The sequence below is a fragment of the Somniosus microcephalus genome, chromosome 5 (genome assembly GCF_052327205.1).
Source record: "Somniosus microcephalus isolate GS21.2 chromosome 5, FLI_Smic_1.0, whole genome shotgun sequence".
NCBI lineage: Eukaryota > Metazoa > Chordata > Chondrichthyes > Squaliformes > Somniosidae > Somniosus > Somniosus microcephalus.
Genome location: NC_140991.1, coordinates 315,930,581 through 315,956,604, shown reverse-complemented (window position 1 = coordinate 315,956,604; position 26,024 = coordinate 315,930,581). Strand labels below are relative to the sequence as shown.

General features: G+C 42.8%; 1 protein-coding gene across 3 annotated transcripts in view; it reads right to left on the bottom strand.

Annotated features, from left to right (window-relative positions):
- The window catches only part of atp2c1 (ATPase secretory pathway Ca2+ transporting 1), a 112,168-nt gene that overhangs the window by 44,823 nt on the left and 41,321 nt on the right, over nucleotides 1-26,024 (bottom strand). For all 3 annotated transcript variants that reach the window (XM_085989278.1, XM_085989280.1, XM_085989281.1), the window contains exons 4-15: nucleotides 24,824-24,913; nucleotides 23,400-23,435; nucleotides 20,291-20,352; nucleotides 17,855-17,963; nucleotides 7,861-8,016; nucleotides 7,517-7,585; nucleotides 5,344-5,419; nucleotides 2,276-2,342; nucleotides 1,471-1,595; nucleotides 1,105-1,202; nucleotides 279-374; nucleotides 49-138 (exon numbers count right to left, since the gene is read on the bottom strand). In XM_085989278.1, the coding sequence (XP_085845404.1) occupies nucleotides 49-138; nucleotides 279-374; nucleotides 1,105-1,202; nucleotides 1,471-1,595; nucleotides 2,276-2,342; nucleotides 5,344-5,419; nucleotides 7,517-7,585; nucleotides 7,861-8,016; nucleotides 17,855-17,963; nucleotides 20,291-20,352; nucleotides 23,400-23,435; nucleotides 24,824-24,913 (1,074 nt within the window). The remainder of the gene's footprint in view (nucleotides 1-48; nucleotides 139-278; nucleotides 375-1,104; nucleotides 1,203-1,470; nucleotides 1,596-2,275; nucleotides 2,343-5,343; nucleotides 5,420-7,516; nucleotides 7,586-7,860; nucleotides 8,017-17,854; nucleotides 17,964-20,290; nucleotides 20,353-23,399; nucleotides 23,436-24,823; nucleotides 24,914-26,024) is intronic.

Below are 26,024 nucleotides of genomic sequence, written 5' to 3'. Positions count from 1 at the left end.
CCGAACTATGTCTGAATATATTGGGTCAGTGATTTCTCAAACATTCACCTTCATGGCAAGAGCAATCAAAGCTCCCTCAGTGGGCTGTCCCATTAGCGTGTCATTTCGAATAACGGCATCATTACATACACAGCCGGCCTGGAAAAAGATAAAAATGGGCATGTAACCATGCAGCAAACATTTTCACGATAAAACAAATGGAAAATTAACTTGAAACTGTCAAATTATGCAAGCCATTTATTCAGTTTGTTTTACAGGTGTATCTGCAACTTCTGTACCTCCACAACTTTGCTTATTGGTGACTTAGAGAAGCCATGAATCACCTCGCCGTCCATCATTACCTCTCCGTACCTATTGTAGCCAACACCAGTAACCTGCAAGACAAACAAAATAGATCAAGAGAAAGCAAATCAATTTATTGGATAAAGGATTAAAAAAAACTCAATCAAAATTATGTATGCACCTTTCCCCACAAGCATTATATCTACATGTGCAAGTTTAATCAGATCTCGTAACATGCTTCAGTAGAAGTGTAGCCAGTGAACAATTGTGAGAACCAAAGCATTGTAAATTAGCGTAAATGTCTGTTTACAGTTCCTGGATCCTGTTAGGTGACTATTAAACATCTTGCAGGATTCTCAATAAGGGAAGTTCTACCCAAAAAATATTGCAGAGATCATTGAAATTTTTTGCTGTTTATTAATGTTAAACTCTGACAATCTCAAAAGTTGCGTCAGATTTCTATCGTAACCGTGAATGACTACTCTAACAAAATGAGTATGGGAACAGGTTAGTGATATTCAATTGGCTCTCTTATAATACTAAGTGTATCTAGTGTAATCAGGTCTATTCATTTAGGTTCATTTGATTGAAATACAAGTCACAATAGCTTCAATACAGAGTATCTAAAATGACATTTAATCACTTAACTACTGATTCTGCACTTGCGTGTTAAATTCACTGATCACAACACACAAGAACCTCGTGTTTATTAGACTGCCACAGGATCGGTTAGTAGAGAAGCGTACAGGAACATTGTAGTGGTACCTTATCATAAACAGTGGCCGTCATTTAAATAGCAAGCGACGCTGAACTATTTCTCACCTCAGCATGTTGTCCATCAGACGTATAAATGTGAGTCACTGTCATTTCATTCTTCGTTAATGTCCCAGTTTTATCAGAGCAGATTACATTGCAGCAACCTAAGAACGCAAACTAGTTTAGGATGGAAATAGGAAAACCAGCATAAAGCAAATACAATAAGATTACATTTTTAATAAACTAGTGATTCAGTCACCTTATTCTACATATATACTAATACAATTAATGTATTGATATCAAATCAAGTTTTCAATCACCCAAAATGTATTTTGTAATGTTTTAACAAGGCAGGAAGTTTCAATTAGTGTAAACCCAAGAGGCTGATAACCTTTCTCTGCTTATGTTCAAGGTATTTATTATTTTTTTTACCAAGAGTTTCCACGATTGGGAGTTTCTTCACGATGGCTCTCTTCTTTACCATTCTCATCACACCAAGGGCCAGCGTTACCGTCACTACAATGGGCAGACCCTCTGGAATAGCAGCAACAGCCAAGCTAAAATAGATGGACAAATTAAAATAGCTAGAGATAACTGTGGCAGTTGATTTTGAAGATGTTCTGTACAGATGGAACATGAAGTAAAATTTACGTTAGCAGTGTTCTGTGCTAAACTTTAGTTACCACATAGACTTGGCTCAGTTGGTAGCACTCTTACCCGAGTCAGAAGGTCATGCGCTCAAGGCCCACTCCCGAGACGTCAGCGCATAAACTAGGCTGATACTTCAGTGCTGAGGGAGTGCTGCACTGTCGGAGGTGCCGTCTTTCAGATGGGAGGTAAAACTGAGGCCCCGACTGCTCTCAGGTGGACGTAAAAGCACTATTCAAAAAAAAGCTGCGGAGTTCTCCCCAGTGTCCTGGGGCCAATATATATCCCTCAACCAACATCACTAAAACAGATGATTTGGTCTTTATCTCATTGCTGTTTGTGGGACTGTGCGCGCAAATTGGCTCCCACGTTTCCTACATTACAATATAATTTCTTCAAATAAAAAGTACTTCATTGGCTGTAAAGCGCTTTGGGACGCCCTGAAATCATGGAAGGCGCTATAAAAATCCAAGTTCTTTCTTTCATTCAAACTCCACTGTACTGCTCTCTCCCCATAGCCCTGTGTTGTTCTCTGCTTCGACTGTTTATCTGCTCTTCCTTTAAAAGATATAACAAACACTTAACTCACCTCACACCAATAGTGAACATATCAAGAATGTGCTTCCCCTGTAGCCAGCCAACCAGCATAATAACACCTACAACAGCAGAATGCATCACATTTAACACCGAGCCAAAATGGTGTTGATTTGGAGAACTGGAATTTTTGTAATTCAATAATATCACATTCAGCATAATGTCAATTTCTATTAACATTTAAGCACTTGAAAATCAAATTAAACACGTAGCAGGAATCTGCATATAGATTGCTTAGTTAAAATAACTTGTTTACCAATGCTGATTCAACAACAACTTATATTTCTATAGTGGTCTTCACATGCTGGAAGACGACTCAAAAGTGCTTAACTTTAGAAGACAAAATAGTGGATTCTGTGCAGGAGTGTGAAGAGGAAAAACCAAAGGGGATTGGGGAGAAAACGCAAATCAAAGCCAAAGAGAAAGATTTTACGTTGTTCTTTTTAAACGCAGGGAGGGAGGTAGCAGGAATGGAGGTGGCAAGGCAGAGGGAACTAGGCAGAGCGTTCCAGAAGACCAGAGCTTAGTGGCTAAACAACAATGGTGGAGCCAAGGGAGTGAGGATAAGGAGACAATGCGCGTTGGGGGGGGGGGGGGGGGGCGTATGCGCAGGGTGCACGAGAGGTGTGCAGGGTATATGAGGGTGATTGACAGGAGGAAACCTCAAGGACAAGGCAGGGTGAAGGCATGGAGGAATTTGAAAGATAGGATGAAGGTTGTAAAGAGGTAAGAGATGCCAGTGGAGCATGGGGAGGGTAGGGGTGAGGAGAGTGTCAGACTTTGAGAGTGTGAGGATGTGGTGGGCAAATAGATTGAGATGTACCTTTTTTGTAAAAGGACTATACATGATGTCTTTCCAGTAAATATTTTTTGTACTTCGTAGAGATGCTGGTTAGTAAAATACTTTGAAAATTCATTGGGATATAAATCTACAATTCACCACAAATAGACTTTCTAACATCACACAGCCATCCCATACACTGACCCTCAAACTGCAACGTAATGCACCATTAAACATTATGCCTTTACCAGATTAATATTTAAGTGTATAGTACAAGCATAATACATTATGAAAGTCAGTGAAATACGATTTAAAATTTCAATTACAGCACTAATCATAATTCACGAATGACAAACTATCAGATAAGTCCACTTGTAGACGTAAATCGTATCCTGTTGGTTTTCATAACACACCCTAACTCGTTATTTTTGAAAATGACTTATTTTTTTACATATAAAAGCTGCGTGCTTCTTTCCGACCAGCCATTCCAGTTTAAAAAAAAACAGCTTCTTGGATGCTTGCAGTATCAAAGCCTTTTAAAGGCACTTAACAAAGCCTCGGCTTTCTCACTATGAGTGCAGTTTCCTGAGGCCATTCAAACTATCTTTATTGGGGATATCGGCGTCCAAAGACAAAACTGTGAGTAACCTAAATGAACAAAATAGATCGGGTACATCATCAAACTTGGGCATCTTAGACTTAGCAAACTGTGCCTTCTTAAATTGCAAGTTCTGAAATCTGCAGCCCTGATTTCTAAGAATGGAGAATTGCAAAATATGAACAGTACATTACACACTGCATACAATAAGAAAAATCGGATGCAATATTCACAGAACGCAGAATGGAATATTGAATTCTAAAGGGTCGGGAGGTAACAACTGTTATAATCAAAATAGAGTCAAGCTGAGCTCTAGGAAAGTTAAACTCCTGGTTATTAGTTTAGCCGTGTGCTACAATAGGTCATAACCCCGGCCCCGATCATATATATATTTTTTATCCACACCTTTTGTTTGTGTCTTTTCTTCTCTCCCACAGGGCAGCTGCCTTCCATTCTGCCAGCGCAATTTACACTTCATCTAGAGCCATCCTTTTTGTTTCTTAACCTGTCCCGTTACCATCTCCTTTTGCCTTGAATATCTCTTAATGTCTGTTAATCTCTCCTGCCTTCTATCCTATCACAGACCTTCCCTTTTGTTCTTTCATCCCCTCCCCCCTTTCCCAGCCCCTACACTTGCTTAAAAATCTGTTCCATTTCCTGCTTTTTTCCAGTTCTGATGAAAGGTCATCGACCTGAAATGTTAACTGTTTCTCTCTCCACAGATGCTGCCTGACCTGCTGAGTTTCTCCAGCATTTTCTGTTTTTATTGCTACAATAGGTTATTGATCTGTAGTGTTAATCACCTGATAAATAAACACAATTCCTGGCTGGGAGTCTAGAACTAGGGGCACAGTCTCAGGATAAGGGGTCGCCCATTTAAGACTGAGCCGAGGAGAAATTTCTTCACTCAAAAGGTTGTGAATCTTTGGAATTCTCTACCCCAGATGCTCAGTCATTGACTATATTCAAGGCTGAGATCGGTAGATTTTTGGATACTAAGAGAATCAAGGCTTATAGGGATAGTGCGGGAACATAAGAAATAATAGCAGGAGTCGGACATTCGGCCCCTCGAGCCTGCTCCGCCATTCAATAAGAGCATGGCTGATCACGGACCTCAGCTCCACTTTCCCGCTCCATCCCCCTATCCCACTTTCCCGCTCCATTCCCCTATCCCGCTCCATCCCCCTATCCCGCTCCATCCCCCTATCCCACTTTCCCGCTCCATCCCCCTATCCCTCGATTCCTTCCCCCCGCCCCCGAGTCCAAAAATCGATCGCTCTCAGCCTTGAATATACCGAAAGACTCAGCATCCACAGCCCTCTGGGGCAGAGAATTCCAAAGATTCACCACTGTGGAGGTGGAGTTGAGGTTGAAGATCAGCCATGATCTTACTGAATGGCGGAGCAGGCTCGAAGGGCCATATGGACACTCCAGCTCCTATTTCTTATGTTCTTATAAAACGTTAACCAGGGCGGGTAACCTGCTGTAATGCTGCTGACAGTCAAAGCGGAGTATAGCTTTGGACAAATCCAGCCAAATTGCTGTATTCATGTATTTAAACTGATGATTTTATTTCTCACTCCACATTTCACTTCAATATTTGACATTTGAAATATCCCAACACAGGCCTCAGCAGCACAATCCCAGCCTGGTCCAAGTTTAAAATCCAAATTGTTCTTCTTACCTATAATGCCAAATGAATAAAAAGAAAGTTGTTTTCCAAGCAGGTCCATGCTCTTTTGTAGTGGTGTTTTAGGGGCCTGAAGAAGAAAACAAATTGGAAATATAAAATAAGTAAATACTTTGAATTGTGCTGTAACCAGTTAAGGTCAATGAACTCTTTATTTTAAAATCATTTCCTACCCCATCCATCCTTTCAATCTTATCCCACCACATATCACTTCCTACATTACAACAGTGACTACACTTCAAAAAGTACTTCATGGGCTGTAAAGCACTTTGGGACGTCCGGTGGTCGGGCGCAATATAAATGCAAGTCTTTCTTTCTTTTCTTTCAAAGTGGCAGCACACGGGATCATGTCAGAGGTCTGTTCTTGCTGAATAATGAATCTATTGGGAGGAAGTGCCAAGTGAAGGTTGCAGAGAAGCAATAGTTCCCTTGTTCTTCAGCTGGATGGTGTTCAAGAGAGGGAAAGCATTAAAATTCCTCAAAGAATTTTCAAAAATTCCCAAGTGAAAGGGGTTCTAGCCATTAGATTGGTAACCTCAAAACTAAGCAGGCTTGCTCACCCTAAAGAAATTCTTAGAGTATTAGCACATCAATGGCACACGTCCATTACATGAATGATTTTTTAAAATGTAGGACATTTCAGTTCACAAAATATACCATGAAAAATGTTCCACCTGTTATTCAGTTTGCTTTAAGTCCTTACCATAACATTTATTGTGGCACCATTATACGTCTACAGAACACAATTCTCATGCATTTCAGCTTATGGAGAACTTCAGTATATAGAACAGTTTGTAAAGCTGAAGAGAACTCGTTATTTGAACCATATCCCGATGATGTTCCCCCCATTAGAATCCATTATTAAGGTGCCAAAATAACTGCTTAAGTGCAAGATAAATGCTTATAGGAAACATCAATGAATTCTCTCATTCCTGCTTCCCAGAGCAACCCAAAAAATCACGTCAAAAAAAATGACCAGTCACAATGAAACTTTCCTAAAGTATCATCTAATGAGATGAAAAAACTGGACCTTCAGATCAGGTTTCAGTCAATTGGAAACCAATTTTTATTGAGATGGTCCTGGCTCTGAAAACAGACACATTTTTCCAAGCAAAAAGAAATTGGAATATTTAAAAGTAAGTGAAATAAATTATAAAAGAGATGATAGATAGTACAATGCAAATAGGAGAGTATAGAAGTGAGAGAGAGAGAAGGAAGAATAAATAAATTACAGGCAGAGCAGGTTACATAAAGTAATATATAATTAAAATTTTATAAAGAGCATATTTATCAATTTTTCAGTAATAAAGATACACCTAATATTTCAGTGGCATTATTACTACATTGCGTGATTGTTCAACTTCATGGTGTGCAACGCAAGAAGTTTTTAGAAGATCCTAGTCTAGGGTACAGGATTCCCTGGAGATGCCAGCTGCGAGAGTTAAACCAATATATGCTAGACTGTTGAATCAATAAAAAATTCATTTCAAAGTACAATACTCTTGGTGAAACAAACATCTATCTGTTGGAGTGCTTTTTTGGTTATTCGTTCACAGGATGTGGGCATCCCTGGCAAGGCCAGCATTTATTGCCCATCCCTAACTGCCCTCGAGAAAGTGGTGATGAGCCACCTTCTTGAACCGCTGCAGTCCATGTGGTGAAGGTGCTCCCACAGTGCTGTTAGGGAGGGAGTTCCAGGATTCTGACCCAGCGACTATGAAGGAATGGCAATATATTTCCAAGTCAGGATGGTGTGACTTGGGAGGGGAACTTGGAGGTGGTGGTGTTCCCCTGCGCCTGCTGCCCTTGTCCTTCTAGGTGGTACAGGTCGTGGGTTTGGGAGGTGCTGCCGAAGAAACCTCAGCGAGTTGCTGCAGTGCATCTTGTAGATGGTACACACTGCAGCCACGGTGCACCGGTGCTGGAGGGAGTGAATGTTTAAGATCGTCTATAGTCTAGGAACTTGGCAACCTGAAGAAACTTAGAAATATAGACTGCATTAGCCTTCAATGCCAAAAATGAACGCTCAGCCAATAATCTTGAAGGCATGTATTTATGGAAGCATCATTCTCACCTGCACCTTCACAAATTCGGTCCCATTTTATCCTTGAAAAATGGAAAAAACTCAATACTATAATTTATAAACAAAAACTGTAATGAAACTTACTTCTTCAGCTTGCATCATTTTAAAAACCTCTCCAAATTCAGAGTTTTCTCCTGTCCCTGTAACAATACCCTGCAAAAGCCACACAAGTATTAGAATTTTAACAAAATATTACAAGTTTTCAAAATGCAATGTATTTCAGATGAATGTCAGTTTAGAGATCGTGCATTTTGCGCTATTACATTAAGGGAAATGATGGTGCCAAAAAATCAAATTGTAAGCTACAGAACTATGTTCTAAAGAATTCTTACTTAAACATTTTAATATTTAGTTCCAAATTGTAGACCAAACCACACTTCATCTTCATGTTTAACAGTGTATAACTACAAGTTTAGCAACCAAATTACCTTAGCTCTGCCACATCTAACCAATGTTCCCATGAAAGCAATATTGTTCCTGGATGTGAGGTCTCCATTAGTAGCTGATGGCTGTGGAGTTGTTGACTTTGAACATGGGGAGGTCTCTCCTGTGAGGCTTGACTCATCAATGGAAGTATCCGCAACCTTAAGAAAAAAGGACATTAATTCATTAAAAAAATCTCGTTTATGTTCCGACAATTTTCGCTTATCTTTCATACACGAGCCTCGACAGTGCTGGCACATGATTTGATTGCAAGCGGCATCACTACTGAGCCTGGTTCTGTCCTTACCCAATGTCCTCACAAACACACTCCTGATGGAAACAGGTCATCTCCCATGTCACTGTTGTTCAGTAGCCAGATCTTGCATGACCTGGGGAGTGGGTGAACCCAAGGGGAGAATTCTATGGCAGGATTGGGGGGGGCGGGGAAAGAGAGAGAAAGAAAGAGTGCATGCCTTCATCATAGGGTATATATAGGAGCAGGAGTCGGCCATACGGCCCCTCAAGCCTGCTCCGCCATTCAATAAGATCATGGCTGATCTTTGACCTAAACTCAACATTCCTGCCTGATCTCCATATCCCTCGATTCCCCTAGAGTTCAAAAATACAGAGCTGTGGAAGCTGCGACATTAAATAAATTTAAAACGGAGATAGACAGTTTCCTAGCTGATAAGGGAATTAGGGGTTACGGGGAGCGGGCAGGGAAGTGGACGTGAGTCTAGGTTCGGATCAGCCATGATCCTATTGAATGGCGGAGCAGGCCCGAGGGGCCGTATGGCCTACTCCTGCTCCTACTTCTTATGTTCTTATGTACATCTTTCTCAGCCTTGAATATACTCAACGACTCAGCATCCACAACCCTTTGGGGCAGAGAATTCCAAAGATTCACAACCCTCTGAGTGAAGAAATTCCTTCTCATCTCAGTCTTAAATGGCCGACCCCTTATCCTGAGACTATTCCCTCTAGTTCTAGCCTCTCCAGCCAGGGGAAACAACCTCTCAGCATCTATCCTGTCAATCCTCTTCAGAATCTTGTATGTTTCAATGAGATCACCTCTCATTCTTCTAAACTCCAAATTGGCCCAATCTACCCAATCTCTCCTCATAGGACAACCCATATAAATAAACAATGATTAAATAAACTGCCTTTTCAGAACAAACCAACATGATTTTCAAACAGCTAAGCTCATTTAGATTCTTTCTAATGTCCTGCTTCCCCCAGAAACAAGTTTTCCATTGAACAACTTTCTTTTTTTAAAGTTGCTAACTTTCCACTTTCTTCCATAACTTGTGCTTATATCTGAAACATAAAAACGCAGGACAGAAACCAGATAAAGATCTGGCAATTACCTTCTGATTTTGTTCCACGTGTACTTAACGAAGGTTAAAACAACATGCAGAAGCAAAAACTTCGCACAGCCTAGCAGCGATGCTCAGCAGCAATCGCTTTGCACAATCACACTGGCGTTCATTCACTTTCTGTATCGGAGCTGCTGAACTGTGAATGTCTTTAAAAAAAGATAATTCTGGTTCAAAGGCTACCACTGTGGAACACTCGCATCGCACCTATGTTAGCATTAGACTATTTATAAAAGGACATCTGAAGTGGTGGTTATTAATAAGTCTAGAAATCCAAGTCTATTTTACAAAGTAGCATTGTGGACTTCAGATTTTGTAACCAGCTTAATTAATATTTAAAGCAGGTTGGCTGTAATTCCTATGAGCAATCTTTCAAAGTCTATGATTGAATCTGCTTGAATGCTCAGCCCTGGGAGGGAAAAAACTATAATCGCACAAGAACTAGGTCACCCATCATTTTCTCATGAAAGCACAAAATGGAAAAATAAATTGCCTTATGAACTCGGCAGAATGAAAGCAGGCTGCTGAAATATTAAACTATGCTCAGCTAGAAAGTGTTTACAGTACATTTTTTCCTGCAATTATGACCCCAAAATACAGGTCAACCTACAACTCAGCTTTTGTGGTTTTATCTGTTCATTCTTTTGTGCTAAAGGTTGCCGTTTTTCTTAACATGGAAGAGAGAGAGAACAGGTGCTCCAGATTGACTGAAAGGTGGCGACTGCATCAAGGAAGTCAATCATAAAAACTAACTGGACTTTTGCAAATCACCCCAGCCTTTTCCTTCCTAGCAGTGGATGCGATAACACAATTGCTGATCAGGGACATTTACAGCGAATTAAGCCCTCACTGACGGACGTGATCACAAGTTTAGTTGAACAATGATCTGCAGTAGCAACTAGAAAATAACAGCGGCACTCATGTTCAATAAAACGTTAGATACACAGTAGGTTAGCTGACATCTATAGAGAGAAGCGACAAATTAATGTTTCAGGTGTAACCCTTCATCTGAACTGAAGCAAAGATAATTCAAGTATTTCAGTACGGTTGAGATAAATAGAAAGAAAAAGGGAAGGGGGCGAAATAACAGATACTCCGATCACAGAGACCTAATGGTTTAAATTACCTGCAAAATTCTCATTAGAAAACTGTTAGATTATACGACAAGTAGAAATAGTTAAGTAAAAAAGGCATGTGACAGGCACTCAAAAACAAACACGCAAGTGAATTGGAAAAATTCCAGAAAGACAAAAAAACTTGAAAGAAAGAATCCAGTCACCAAGCACACTTTACTCCTCCCTCCATTCTCTGCTTTCTGCAGGGGCCATTCTCTCCAGGATACCCTTGTTCACACTCCCACCATCTGTGCTTTCAGTTGTTCTTCCCCTGGCATCTGCCACTGTACGTGAAGGTGCAACACCCGTCTACTGACCTCCTCCCACGTTCACTGTCCAAAGCTCCAAACACATCCTCCATGTGAGACAGCAATTTACATGTACTTCCTCCAATCGTGAGTACCATATTCGCTGCTCATGATGTGCTTTCCTCTACACCGAGGAGACCAAACATAGATTAGCAGACCACTTTGCTGAACACCTCTATTCTGTTCGCAAATGTGACCCGCACCCACCCCGTGGCTCACAACACAATTACCTCTTCCATTCCCACTCTGACCTCTCCGTCTCTACCTATACTGTTCCAACCAGACTCGATGCAAGCTCAGGAATAGTATCGCATTTTTCTCGAGCACTTTGCATGCCTCTGGTCTGAACCGTGACTATAGTAACTTCAAATTTTAGTTATATTCTCGATTTCCTTTATAAAACAGGGTGCTGGCAAAGGGGATAGCATAATGGTGTTCATTAGAATAGTGCTGATGTGGTGTTGACCTGTTTTTTTGATTGGTGGACAAGGTTCCCGCTAAATTTTTTTGGGTGGGTGGCCCCTCTGACAGGCTGCACAGCCCATTCAAATTATTGAGCATGCAGTTGTTTTCCATTTAAACGACGGCGAGCAGCCTGTGCGGGACCTCCAGACCGCTGCGCAACCGTGCAGCTTTACAGTAACATTGCTGGTGGACCCAGTGCGATTTTGCCAGCAGCTTCTGTTTTAATTTCTTTCCTCCTGCATTTCTAGATTTTGTTTAATTCTTCTCCTCTGATGGAAAGCATGCCCTTTGTTTAGTAGCTCTGCCGCAGCAGCTCTTGAATGGCAGATTACTCAAGGCAAATCTATCCATCTTATTGTGCATTGCTATTCAATTCCTCTTTGTGACAACACCAACGAGAGGATACTCATTAAAATTATTTTTCTAATTAAAATTCAGGGTCCAAATGCTGTTGCCTGTTACTGTGTCACATAAACACAAATTGCAGCTGGAGATGGTGTTAATTTAAACATTAGGGTTTAATTGGGAAAATTTAAAATTGAAGACTAGCATCCGGTCTTTTCTTTTGGAAGATGTAATAAGGGTATACAGCCTTTCTCCCCTCCCATTGTTTCCTCCCTTTGCAAGTTCCCCCACTCTCCCCATACCTCCTACAGTCAATAATGTAGGGGAGGTACAGGAAACTCTTTTTTATCTGGCACCGACCGGACTGGCGTGGTGCCGGTTGATCAAAAAGTCCTATTACAGAGAGGTATACTTACCAAGGTACGAGAGCCCCGTACACGGCCACAGGTGCAGGAGCACCAGTTACACGGCACTTGTGCAGGAGTCCTGGTTACACGGCCACAGATCCAGGAGTCCCTGTTGCACGGCCACAGGTGCAGGAACCCCGGTTACACGGCCACAGATCCAGGAACCCCGGTTAAACGGCCACTAATATATAGTAAAACTTACCTGAACCTACTCCTGAATTTTGCCGGTTAAGAGAGATTTCCGGAAAATTAGGTGCCGGTAAAGAGAGTTTCCTGTATTCAGTTTCATTGGCCACAACCAATGTTACTCTTAGCCAACTGGCATAAACAGTACAAGAACAACTTGGCAGAGACTCCTTATCTGATCTTTGGTCGCTCCTTTGAGAGACCAGGTCTCCAGATGACATTGTCCGTACAGTGCAGCTCAGATTGGGCATTCATCAGAGTGGGAACTTGAACCCACGTTCCTCCACTCCTTGGTACTGCACCAACAGCTCCCTTTTGAAAATCATGCACTTGAATCAAGTGAAGAATAAAAATTCACTAAACATCAAGTTAACAGAGTTCGCTGCATAGATGTCATTACTCAATGCACCGAGCTGGCTGCAAAGTCTATCAACATTTACCATTTACCTGGTTGGACAGCACAGATATTGTTACTCAATTTCTTGTCTGAATACCTAATATGAAGATTCTTACTCATGGTCTTATCTAAATACTGCACTAAACTAGCAATGCATATAAATGGTGAAGCTAATGGATAATTCTGAACCAAGTGTGTAGTGATGTCAAATTTGTTTCACTTATTCCATTGCATCTATACCACTGTACAATAGTGCAGATGCATGGTCTTAGTGTGTCAGCCGTGGCTCAGTGGGCAGCACCCTCGCCTTGGAGTCAGAAGGTTGTGGGTTCAAGTCCCACTCCAGAGACTTGAGCACAAAAATCTAGGCTCACACTCCAGTGCAGTGCTGAGGGAGTGCTGCACTGTCGGAGGGGTAGTACTGAGGGAGTGCTGCACTGTCAGAGGTACCATCTTTCAGATGAGACGTTAAACTGAGACCCCGTCTGCTCTCTCAGGTGGATGTAAAAGATCCCATGGCACTATTTCGAAGAGGAGCAGGGGAGTTATCCCCGGTGTCCCGGGCCAATATTTATCCCTCAATCAACATCACTAAAACAGATTATCTGGTCATGATCAGATTGCTGTCCATGGGAGCTTGCTGTGCGCAAACTAGCTGCCGCGTTTCCTACATTACAACAGTGACTACACATCAAAAGTACTGCATTGGCTGTAAAGCGCTTTGGGATATCCGATTTTTTAAATTTTATTCGTTTTATGGGATGTGGGCGTTGCTGGCAAGGCCAGCATTTATTGCCCATCTCTAATTGCCCTCGAGATGGTGGTGGTGAGCCACCTTCTTGAACCGCTGCAGTCCGTGTGGCGAGGTACTCCCACAGTGCTGTTTGGGGGGGGGGGGGGGGGGGGGGGGGGGGGGAGTTTCCAGGACTTTGACCCAACGACGATGAAGGATCGGCGATATACTTCTAAGTCAGGATGGTGTGTGACTTGGAGGGGAACTTGGAGGTGGCGGTGTTCCCATGCGCCTGCTGCCCTTGTCCTTCTAGGTGGAAGAGGTCGCGGGTTTAGGAGGTGCTGCCAAAGAAGCCTTGGCGAGTTGCTGCAGTGCCTCTTGTAGATGGTCCACACTGCATCCACGGTGTACCGGTGGTGGAGGGAGTGAATGTTTAAGGTGGTGGATGGGGTGACAATCAAGCAGGCTGCTTTGTCCTGGATGGTGTCGAGCTTCTTGAGTGTTGTTGGAGCTGCACTCATCCAGGCAAGTGGAGAGTATAACATCACACTCCTGACTTGTGCCTTGTAGATGGTAGAAAGGCTTTGGGGAGTCAGGTGAGACACTCACCACCCAGCTTCTGACCTGCTCTTGTTGCCAGTATTTATGTGGCTGGTCCAGTTAAGTTTCTGGTCAATGGTGACCCCCAGGATGTTGATGGTGGGGGATTCGGCGATGGTAATGCCGTTGAATGTCAACGGGCGGTGGTTAGACTCTCGCTTGTTGGAGATAGTCATTGCCTGGCACTTCTGTGGCGCGAATGTTACCTGCCACTTATCAACCCAAGCCTAAACATCATCCAGGTCTTGTTGCATGCAGGCATGGACTGCTTCATTATCTGAGGAGTTATGAATGTCACTGAACACTCTGCAGTCATCAGCGAACATCCCCATTTCTGACCTTATGTTGGAGGGAAGGTCATTGGTGAAGCAGCTGAAGATGGTTGGGCCTAGGGCACTGCCCTGAGGAACTCCTGCAGCGATATCATGGGGCTGTGATGATTGTCCTTCAACCACCACAACCATCTTCCTTTGTGTTCGGTATGACTCCAGCCAGTAGAGAGTTTCCCCCACCACCCCCCCCCCGCCACAATTCCCACTGACTTTAGTATTACTAGGGCTTCTTGATGCCAGACTCGGTCAAATGCTGCCTTAATGTCAAGGGCAGTCACGCTCACCTCACCTCTGGAATTCAGCTCCTTTGTCTATGTTTGGACCAAGGCTGTAATGAGGTCAGGAGCCGAGTGGTCCCGGCGGAACCCAAACTGGGCATCAGTGAGCAGGTTATTGGTGAGTAAGTGCTGCTTGTTAGCACTGTCGATGACACCTTCCATCACTTTGAGAGTAAACTGATGGAGCAGTAATTGGCCAGTTTGGATTTGTCCTGCTTTTTGTGGGCAGGACATACCCTGGGCAGTTTTCCACATTGTCGGATAGATGCCAGTGTTGTAGCTGTACTGGAACAGCTTGGCTAGAGGCGCGGCTAGTTCTGGAGCACAGGTCTTCGGCATGATGGCCGGGATGTTGTCAGGGCCCATAGCCTTTGCTGCATCCAGTGTGCTCAGCCATTTCTTGATATCACGGAGTGAATCAAACTGGCTGAAGACTCGCTTCTATGATGGTGGGGACCTCAGGAGGAGGCCGATATGGATCAATCCACTCGGCACTTCTGGCTGAAGATGGTTCGTGAAAGGCGCTATAGAAATGCAAATCTTTCTTTGTTAAGGAATTGGCCACGGGGTGGTAAGCCGCTCAATCCAACAGCTGATTAAAACAATTAGGCAAGGAGGACAGGAAAGCCCATGCTTGCGGTAAATCACATTCTGTGAATATCTGGAAAAGGAACTATATCGTGCAGCATACAATCCCTTTCACCACTGAGGCTTGGGGTTTTATTCTGATGATAGCCTCCACAACTACCGAAAAGCCAGCTGAAGCCCAAAGTCCAGTAGCAAAAACATCTCTCCAAGTGTGGCCGCCCAATTAACCGAATCGAGATCAGCAAAGGAAGGTTCAACCCCCCGTTCAGCAGCTTGATCCCGAGAAACACACTGGCCCAAATGGGGTAGGAGCTCGGCTTCTAAACATTCTAGCTGACTTACCAGTTGATCCCTTTCCTCACTCGTTTCAACTGTGCCTGTCAACTGGTTTTCTCATCTAAGCAAAAAGCAGAAAACATCGTGTCTATCCACAAGCAAGGATCAAAGTCAGACCCAGACCCAATAACTACTGATATTGTGTCAAAGCTGGTGGCAATAAGCAGCTGCTTCATCACCTCAATTTAGGTACAGAACCAATGAGTCAACTTGCAACACAAAAAAAATCATACGATACAGGAACAAAGTGATTGTCATTGGACAGGGCGGGGTGGGCCGACTTCATGCCAAGTCTGGCGAACAGGCAGTGCTCTACTATATAATGACACGGAGACCAATGCTTAAATAAGACCTTCAGGTTCATAGGAAGAACCCAACAGCTGGTGACCTACATTTCAGATTTCTGCATTAAACCTGAAACATCTACTAGCAGCAAAGCTTTATAGACTACTTCTGCCTGCAAAACACACTCCCAGATAGTGCTGTCACTTGCAACTCATTCTATTCTATGTAGATTTATTACAACTTGGGTTGCTGCATCATACATTAAGCCGTGGGAAGGCTCTGGTATCCATTAACACCTCAGCACAAATTCAGTGCCTTTTGTGTTCTCAAGCAACTGCTACAGTCAGGTTAGTGAGATCCACCTACATAAATGATGCCTTTGTTCTACCACATTGTGCCACCATTAAAAATGATTATATACTATCTACTTGCAACTCTAGAATCTGAACCACTTTTAATACTGCATTTCATACACTGGTTTTTGTACAGTTAAAAAAAATGTCCCATGCGTGGTCATCAAAGAAAGGGATGACACTGCTGGGAACATAGGAACAGAAGGAGGCCATTCAACCCCTCGAGCTTGCTCTGCCATTCGGTTAGATTGTGGCTGATCAGCACCTCAGCACCGTTTACCTGCCCGAGCTGCGCGTCCCTCGATATCCTTACCGAACAAAAATCTAACCATCTCGGTCTCGAAAATTCCAACTGTCCCAGCATCCACAGTCTTAGGAGGGAGAAAATCCCAGATTTCTACTGCCCTTTGTGTGGAAAAAGTCCTTTGTGATTTCTCTCTTAAATGGTTTAGCTCTACTTTTAAGATTATGTCCCCTTGTTCGTGATTCTCCACCATATCCCTCCCCGCCCCACACCGGAAGGAAATTGTTTCTCTGTATCTACCCTATCAAATCCTTTTAATAATTTAAACACCTCGATTAGATCACCCCCAAAAATCTTCTATACAGGAAACTTTCCTTTAACCAGAGGTTAAAAGTCCGGAAAGCTCTATCTACCGGCAAAATTCAGGAGCCGTTTTCTATAAGTTTTTTTTTACTTCTTGTTGCTTTTTTTTCCCCCAGTCAGGCTCTGCAAGGTCTGTAGCTAAGCAACAGCTTCAGCTAGAGACGCTTGCAGCCGACTGTTTTGAAGTTGTTGCTAAGCAACAGGGTTTGTTGATTCACACAGAGCTGAAAAGCTCTATGTTTCAACATTAGCGCTGGTTTATACGGCAGTTTTGATCTAACGGCACCAGCTCGGTCCCGTCAGTGCCGGATACCAGAAAGTTTCCTGTACTCAAGGGAATACAAGCCAAGTTTAGTCAATCTGGCCTCATAATTTAACCCTCTAAGCCCCAGTATTATTCGAGTGAATCTGCAATACACCCCGTTAAACGCTAATATATCCTTCCTTGGGTGCAGCGCCCAAAACTGAACGCCGTATTCCAGATGGGGTCTGACCAAGACTCTCTACAACTGGGACATTAATTTGATCCTTCTCATTAGTCAGCACTGAAAATACCAAGTCTTCTAACAATCTAAGAGCCTCCTGTTGCACTTGGGTGTCTGTGTTAGAATTTTAACCTCAAAAGCACCCGTCCTTCAACGCATCAATGTGACATTTTTCTTTCAAAAATCTATCAGGTTGGCCTCGCCGAATAAAACTGCAGCATAAGTGTAACTACAAAGTCTACGGGTGTTTCCTGTCGGGAACGGATTAGGAAATGGACTAATGCCAATATCACCGAGGACCCATAACAGCAAAAGAGATATGGTCACAGAATTGGTGGCATAGTGGTTAGCACTGTTGCCTCACAGCGCCAGGGACCCGGGTTCGAATCCGGCCTCGGGTGACTGTCTGTGTGGAGTTTGCACATTCTCCCCGTGTTTGCGTGGGTTTCCTCCGGGTGCTCCGGTTTCCTCCCACAGTCCAAAGATGTGCAGGTTAGGTTGATTGGCTATGATAAATTGACCCTTAGTGTTAGGGGGATTAAATACGTGGGGTTACGGGGATCGGGTGGGATATGTGTCGGTGCAGGCTCGATGGGCCGAAATGGCCTCTATCTGCACTGTGGGGTTTGTGTGATTGTGTGTTGTGTGTGTGAATTGAGAGGGCAATGTTCTAATACAGTGCGGCATACTAAAAATAATTTCAAATACGCATATAATTTTGAATTTTCTACACAGCTTCAAGGAACAACGTGCACATGTAAGCTTAGCAACAAAAACCCGAGTCCAGTAGACCAGTGCAATACCTCAAACAAACGTAAATCAGCCGGGACTTTATCGCCAACAGTCAGGCACACAGTATCTCCCGGAACCAGTTCTCGGGCAAGCAAATGCTCCACCCTTCCTTCCCGTACACTAGAGTAAAAAAAAAACAAGCCAAAACTGCACGTTAGGACCAATTCATGACATTTATGACACTTTCTTTAGTACGTGAATTTTTAGTCTCATCAAGCTGGAACTGGAACATTGGCCTGGATTTTGCAGTGGTAATGACAGTGAAACGGTCGGCGTTCGCTGTCATTACTCCTCTACAAGTGACAGTAATTTCAGGAATCAGCGCGTGCATAGATAAACACGGAAATCCTGAAGTTGCGATCAGTCATTCCCTGCCCCGTCGCAAGTCGCGCTATGGAACTCTCCAGAGCCGGCGATCAATTCAAGTCACGCTGAAGGATGAAAACTTCCCCTATTACACTGAAATATCGCTGTTAAACACCCCCCCCCCCACCCCGAAAAAGTTAAGCCTTGTTGAAAGAGGTGTAACTGGATTTTGAACAGCGTATTTACTGCTGAACAAGCGTTCTGGTCCTGAAAAACTAATTTTATATTGGTGGAATTTCAAATTTTTCCATTAACATGATTAAGAATAATTTCTGTTTTAAAGTTTGTTTGAGATTCCAGCTTGTACCTTAATCCTATATGTATGTCCCAATCTTTATTTGGCTTTATGTAAAATTGATAAAAAGTCAATTAGAATCTGTGCATTTTACTTCCTGGTTTGCTATCTGTGAGAATTTTTCAATGTGATTGGCTGCTCAGCCTACTTGATGACATCACTGTTGCTGGACACTGGAGATTCACTTGATTTGGCGCCAGGTTCAAAGGTTGGGAGAGTTGAAATTCACGATAGATCTTTGTGGGCAGCCTTCTTCGAGGTCAGCAGCAAGCACCATCACTTCGCCGCTGACTGCAAATTCCAGCCCAATATCTTTTTCGGGAAGTCTGCGTTAGCATCAAGCACTCCCAGGTTACATATAGCAAGGTTTAGATTTAGAGTAAAGTTCGCCCTTAATCTGTCCCAAAATTGTGCCTCAGCCCCAACCTCAGGCGAGCACTTCCTGCTGCGCTAGTGTGACATTTCTGATTTCCCACGGCTTCTCACTGGATTTACACCAAATCAAGGGTAGTTTTGGGTTGCAGACTCATGCCCACTAGGAACTGGATTGAGATGAAGAATGCTCACCGTCAGCAGACAGAAGAAATTTTCATGTCATTAGTTTGTGCTGTGTCTCAAAGGGGAAAAGGATAGTATTGAACCTATTGTGGTATACAGTTTCAAATTTATTATTCTCTCATCCTCAGTCTCCTACACTGTTCCAATGAAGCTCAAGGTAAGCTCGAGGAACAGCACTTCATCTTTCAATCAGGCACTTTACAGCCTTCCAGACCCAACACAGAGTTCAACAATTACAGATCATAACCACGGCTCCCATTTTTTTTGGACAGCAGGTGCTGGTGCTGATTCTGCTATTCTCATTTACACCTCTTCTAGACCCATCTTTTGTTTTTTATTGTCCCATTACCACCCCCTTTTGCCTTACACCATCATTCCTTTTGTCATTTAATCACTCTAGCCTTCCACCCTATCGCAGACCTTCCCTTTTGTTCTTTCCTCCCCTCCCCCTTCCTCTCTACTTGCTTAAAACCTGTTACATCTCTAACTTTTTCCAATTCTGATGAAAGGTCATCAACTTGAAACATTAACTCTGCCTGACTTGCAGCATTTCCTGTATTTCCAGTTTTCATTCCAAATTTATTGCTTTTTATTGTGCCAACACCTTTAGGGAAATGCAACTCAGATTAACCAGCATCTGAAAGCAAAAAATAGGTTGATGCTTTCTCTTTCAGGAGCTGAAGTACTAAGTCTGCACACGTGCATAGTCCAGCAAAGTCACTGGATAGCGACCTGGAATGGAGGCTGATTTCCCGCTCCCTGGCTCGGGGGTTCCGAGGGCAATTGTAGTAACCACCGAAGTTCAGGCGATGAAGCAACTCCGCACAGACCAGGGATTGAGCTCGAGACCTACTGGTCCATATAGCCCAGTTATGTGCATCTTTACCAGCCAAGCATTTAGTGGGGCGTGGGAGGAGAAAGGATGACAGTTTGCTGGAATAAAGAGTTGATTTAGCAAGAGCTATGTACACTCGGTAAATCAGGTGAAACAACAAAGGCACACCACGGCAGAAATCTCCTTCCTGCCTTTTAGTGGTGACGCCAGATAGCCGTCTGATTCTCATGGCATAGCAGGTGTCACGAGAATAAAACTGGAACTGGCGGCCAGTAAATAGCCTCCTATGTTCCATGGTAATTGTGCTCTGCTCACTTATGCAATGAAGGAACTTACTTGTATTCTTCATGGAAAAGGACAAGATAGGATTTTGTTTAAAAATAAAACTCATACCAGTGGCATTCTGGGGGAACCAATTTGCCCAGTTCTTCAAGGGATTTTTCGGACCGATATTCCTGTAGGAAATTAGCAAAAATAATAAAGTAATGCCATCATACATGAAACATACAACACAATACATTGTGAATGTGGACCTGCACAAGGTTATATTCTTATTAATATCACAGCAAGATTCTAACTCTCTCCAGTTGCCCCTTGAACCTCTTCATACTGTCCGCTTCAAAGGCCTCCCGAGCAACTCAATTATAGGCATATTACTCTTTGTAAAAGACTTCCGTTCTTGCTTTTAACTTCCTACTTTGTAATCGTTTTTTTGGACATGATGCTTGCGAGCAGAATCTCTTTGGTGCAGGGACCGTAACATTTTGGATCCAGTTTTTAAGGCGTCAATCTTGGCTTAGTGGGTAGCACCCCTGCCTCAGAGTCAGAAGGTTGTGGGTTCAAGTCCCACTCCAGAGAGTTAAGCTCAAAAATCTAGGCTGGCACTCCAGTGCAGTACTGAGGGAGTGCTGCACTGTCGGAAGTGCGGTCTTTCGGATGAGACGTTAAACTGAGGCCCCGTCTGCCCTCTCAGGTGGACGTAATAGATCCCTTGCACTATTTCGAAGAGGAGCAGGGGAGTTATCCCTGGTGTCCTGGGGCCAATATTTATCCCTCAATCAACATCACAAACAGATTATCTGGTCATTATCACATTGCTGTGCGCAAATTGGCTGCTGCGTTTCCTACAAGTGACTACACTTCAAAAAGTACTTAATTGGCTGTAAAGCGCTTTCAGCCATCCGGTGGTCGTGAAAGGCGTTATAGAAATGCACGTCTTTCTTTTTAGTGGTAGCACTATTGTCGGAGTCAGAAGGTTCTGGGTTCAAAGAATCCCATATGAGGCTAAAATTGCTAGATCACTTCATCCACTTCTGCTAGGCTGTTTATGGAACTCAGCAATTGAATAAAGAGTTCATTGATCATCATACCGAGAGCAAAGCTCGAGAGCTTACAATAGGCATCCCAACATTTCAACTTAATTTCTTTCTTGTAATCACGCAGAGATATCCATTACTTGCTGCATAATCACTGTTAATTTTGTGGGATTTCCCTCCCCACCCCCATTCTGCCTGCTTTTGCTTGGACAGAAACTGTCAGTGTGGATGCTGGCCACCAATATGCTATCTGTTGTTACTGCACAATGATGCTCACACTGAAGGATTAGTTATTGTATTGTCAGCACTACAGGTTCAAAAAATACATTTTCAGTTACAGGAAACTTTGTGTTATCCGGAGGCGAACCATCCGGCAAGCTGGAGCCACCGGCAAAAATCAGGAGCCATTTTTTATTCTTTTCGTTTCTTTTCTTGGCTTTTTTTGAACAGTCAAGCTGTGCAAGGTCTGTAGCTAAGCAACAGCTACAGACGCTACAGAGACGCTTGCCGACTGTTTAGAGGCTGCAACAGGGTTTGTTGATTCATAGAGATGAAAATCTCCGTATGTTTCAACATTAGCTCTGGAGTGTACGGCAGTTTGGAGTGTACGGCAGCAGCTCGGTCCCATCGGTGCCGGATAGCACAAAGTTTCCTGTATTGAGAAATTTTTTAATCAGTGCAATGTTATATATAAACCAAAATAAAAGCTGTATTCTCCAACAATTAGTTTGGTTGAATACCCAGCAAAATACAGCGAGTGGCTTCTGTTAAACTGTGTATCCATTTAGCTTTTAGGCTATTAAAACAGTATAATCACTGAACCAAAATTAGCAAGCGCACTTCCCATTTCTGTGCTGTTGTCAGTCCAGTCTGACAATGACTGCAATGTACCGACCGCAGAGGCAGGCAGGAAAAAGGACTGAAAGCCACATTTTTAAAAAAAAAAAACAATTATTTACAGAGTACAAGCCAAAACCCCTAGATTTGTGAGATAGTCTCCTTGGAAACTGAAGTAATTTAGGGAGGTTGTGTCCAATGTTCCCTTTAATTTTTTGGGAGGTCCACGGCCCCTTTAAGGGGCTGCACGGCCCATTCAAAATTCCACGCATGCGGAGTTTTTTCAATTTAAAAGCTGGCTCGCCAGCTGTGCGGGATCCCTGGTGCACTGCACGGCTTAAAGAGAACATCATGGCCAATGTGGCTCCAGAAAAAGTCAGATTACATCTCAATCAACCAGGCCAATTTGGAACCTCAATTGGCCAAGAAAAAAAAGCTCTTGGAAGCTACCAGTTTATGAAAAGTGGGACACCAGAGGCAGAAGAAAATAGTAGAGTATTTAAGAAGAAAGAACTTGCAATTATATAACACCCATCATGACATCAGGAGGTCCTAATGCACGTCACAGCACTTTCGAATGCTGTAGAGAAATGCAGCAGCCAATTTGCATTGTGCAAGGCCCTGCAAACAGCAATGAGATAATGACCAGAAAATCCACTTTAGTGATGTTGGTTGAGAGGTCATTGTTGGTCAGGACACTGGGAGAACTTCCTTGAATAGTGCCATGGGATCTTTTACATACACCAGAGTGGGAAGATGGTGTCTTGGCTTAACATCTGATCTGATACACGGCACCTCCAACAGCACAGCACTCCCTCAGTACTACACTGGAAGTGTCAGCCTAGATTATACGTTCAAGTGTCTAGATTGGGGCTTGAACCCATGTCCTTCTGACTCAGAAGTGGGAGTGCTACCACTGCGCCAAGGCTGACAATCTTGCAACAATTTTTTTTAAAACACAGAAAAATATAACATAACAAATTTAATTCTGTAAAAATCATGAGAAGATGGGGAGAAGAGTAAATAGGGCAAATAAGGAAGTATAGGAAGAGTGGATAAAAAAATTAAATACAATTTTAAAAGTTGACAAGAGTTTTAAGGTCCTAATTTTAGCAGTAAAATGTATTACAGTAATAAAGCTACTCCTGATAAAGAGCTTCACTCTTACTCTAATATTATTAGTTTAAGCTTCATGTCACTTGTGCTAAAATGTCAAAGCTCTGACAGCTTAGTATTACCTGGAAATGCTGTGTTCTAAGGTTTAAAGACTTACAGCAGACAAGTTAAAAACATAAATTTATATTTCCAGCTTTGGCCAAGTTTCTAGTAGAATACAAAAAGACACTAACCTGCACAAAGGCAACTGTGACCACAATTAGTATAGCCTTTCAGAGAGAAAAAAGGTGCTATTAGTCCATATTATAATCATAATTACATAAGAACATAAGAATTAGGAGCAGGATTCGGCCATTCGGCCCCTCGAGCCTGCTCCGCCATTCAATAAGATCATGGCTGATCTTCGACCTCAACTCCACTTTCCCGCCCGATCCCATATCCCTTGATTACCCTCGAGTCCAAAAATCTATCGATCTCAGCCTTGAATATACTCAACGACTGAGCATCCACAGCCCTTTGGGGCAGAGAATTCCAGAGAGTCACAACCCTCTGAGTGAAGAAATTCCTCCTCATCTCAGTCTTAAATGGCCGACCCCTTATCCTGAGTCTATGTCCCCCAGTTCTAGAATAATTAATTTTCTACAGGAAAAGAATACCAGGAGGTTGACAATTAGCCATTCATTTAGTGGAAAATGATAACAATGATGACCCTATATAATTACTAAATATATATAAATAAAATTAGTATGGTGTAGGAAAACAGATTAATGATCCTACTAAGCAAAACTACAGAACAGTAATATTACTGAGATCAAGCTTCATGCTCTGATAAAATCTAAAATTATAGAATGTGACCGTGGGTCAAATCTTGCTAGAAAAATAACACGAGTTCACGACGCACGGCATTATTAACACAGACAGTGACCAGCAAGGTCAGGGGAAGAGGAGCTACGCAGTGAGCTGTGAATCTCCATAACCTGCTCGCCGATTTACGCCGCTCCGCCATTTGCCTCGCACAAACAGCAGCTCGCCCTCAACCTCCGATATTTAAGAAATTGCTGGATTTGCACCTTAATTGCCCATTAAACTCACCGCAGAAAATTAGGGCTCATAATTAACAGCGTAAGTACCGTTAATGGCACGATAATTCTTAATGCAATGCCAATCAACCTCTCTGGCCCAGAAAGGGAACTTTTTAAACTGTTCAATCTCATTCCTGCATGTAGTAGATTCTTCTTAGAGATTTAAACATGTTTTAAAAATGTTCCTTACTTTTCCTGTCTCTTTTTTTCCTCTCTCGCTCTTAATCCAATCTGTCCTTCCCTCTCTTTATTTCTCTATCTGTACCTGATTTGACTCTTATTCATCATATTTTCTTCAGTCGTTTCTAGACTGTTGGTCCTGTCGTTCACTAACGTCCCAGGTGCCCTGTTATCAGCTCGCACTTCCAGCAAGTTACGGCGGAAATTATTTGAGCTGAAGGGTGCAGGAAAAAGTCCAACAGCATGCCCCTCGAGGTGCCCCGCTTCAGCAAGATTTCACCCTGTATTTTTCTATATTTAAGCTATAAATGTTTAAATTTAATTTAATTACATTTTTTGAGCCATGTTTGGTTCCCAATGTGTATAGGATACGTAAACAAATATCCATATCTTACCACTGTAATGCTGACTGCATCATCCAGCTGGTGCATTAAAACACTGATAACAGCCGAAGCCAGGAGGAGCATGATAAGAGGATTTTTGAACTGCAAAAAAAATGTAAAAGCTTAATAAAACATTCCTAACAGACCTCTGCGCCACTATTTTATGATGAAACAATATTTCTAATGATGAAACATCACTAGCAGGAGCAAGATCACAATCTCACTGACAAATATCAAACCCTATAAAAAAAGATAGTTACTGGAACTGTAATTCAGTTTGAACACATTGTATTCTCTGCTTCTACAGGTTATGAGCCTGGCCGGAAATGCACATAGTATTTTGCAAAAACAGATGGTTATACTGAAACGGATTTCATTGACCCAGAAATTCGGGTCTCCACGGGTGAGTACGCACAGGGCACTCACCCGTGGGCCCGATGGAAGTGCCGGTTTCCTGCATGCACTGCGCATGCGCGGGAAACCGGCACTTCCGTTCCTCTGAACGAAGGGGTTCAGAGGTCGAACGCGTGCGCAGGGGAGGCTGCGCGTGCGCATCGAACTTAGTTTTTTTTTATTACAGGTTTTCCCGGGAGGGTAAGCCTGCAGAATTTACACATTTAAAAAGCAGGCGTAAGGCCTGCTTTTTACAAGGTAAGTGGTGAATTAATTAAAATTAAAACATTTTTTCCACAGGTTTATTATTTTTAAATACTTTAAAGCAAGGTAAGTTTATTTTTAGCCCCATTAGAATATAAAATTATTTTTCAAAAATTTTAATTGTTTAAAATGGTTATTTCATGTAATTTATAGTTTATTTAAAAAGTGATTTAAAAAAAAAAAATTATTTGAAGGTTTAGTGCTATTTTGGGGCCGTAGTATTTATAAGTCTTGACAGCACTTCCTGTCAAGGCTTATGAATGGAGCATTCCCTGCTCCGATTGGCTGCCCATGCATGGCCCACGTGATCCCAGGGGACGCATCGAACTAACTGCGCCCCTGGGATACGCAAGCACTGCGCGCCGGCAGCTGGACCAGGCCCCGGATCGGAATTCCACGGGCCCTACAGCTCAACGGCCGGCGCGCAAGGTAAGTGCAGGTCGGGGGCTTGCACCCGCGGGAAGCCCCCGACCCGAATTTCTGGGCCAATGTCTTTTGTACACATTTTTCTTCAATCTCACTGAAAGCAGACAGAGTTAAACTAGGTGAGTCAATG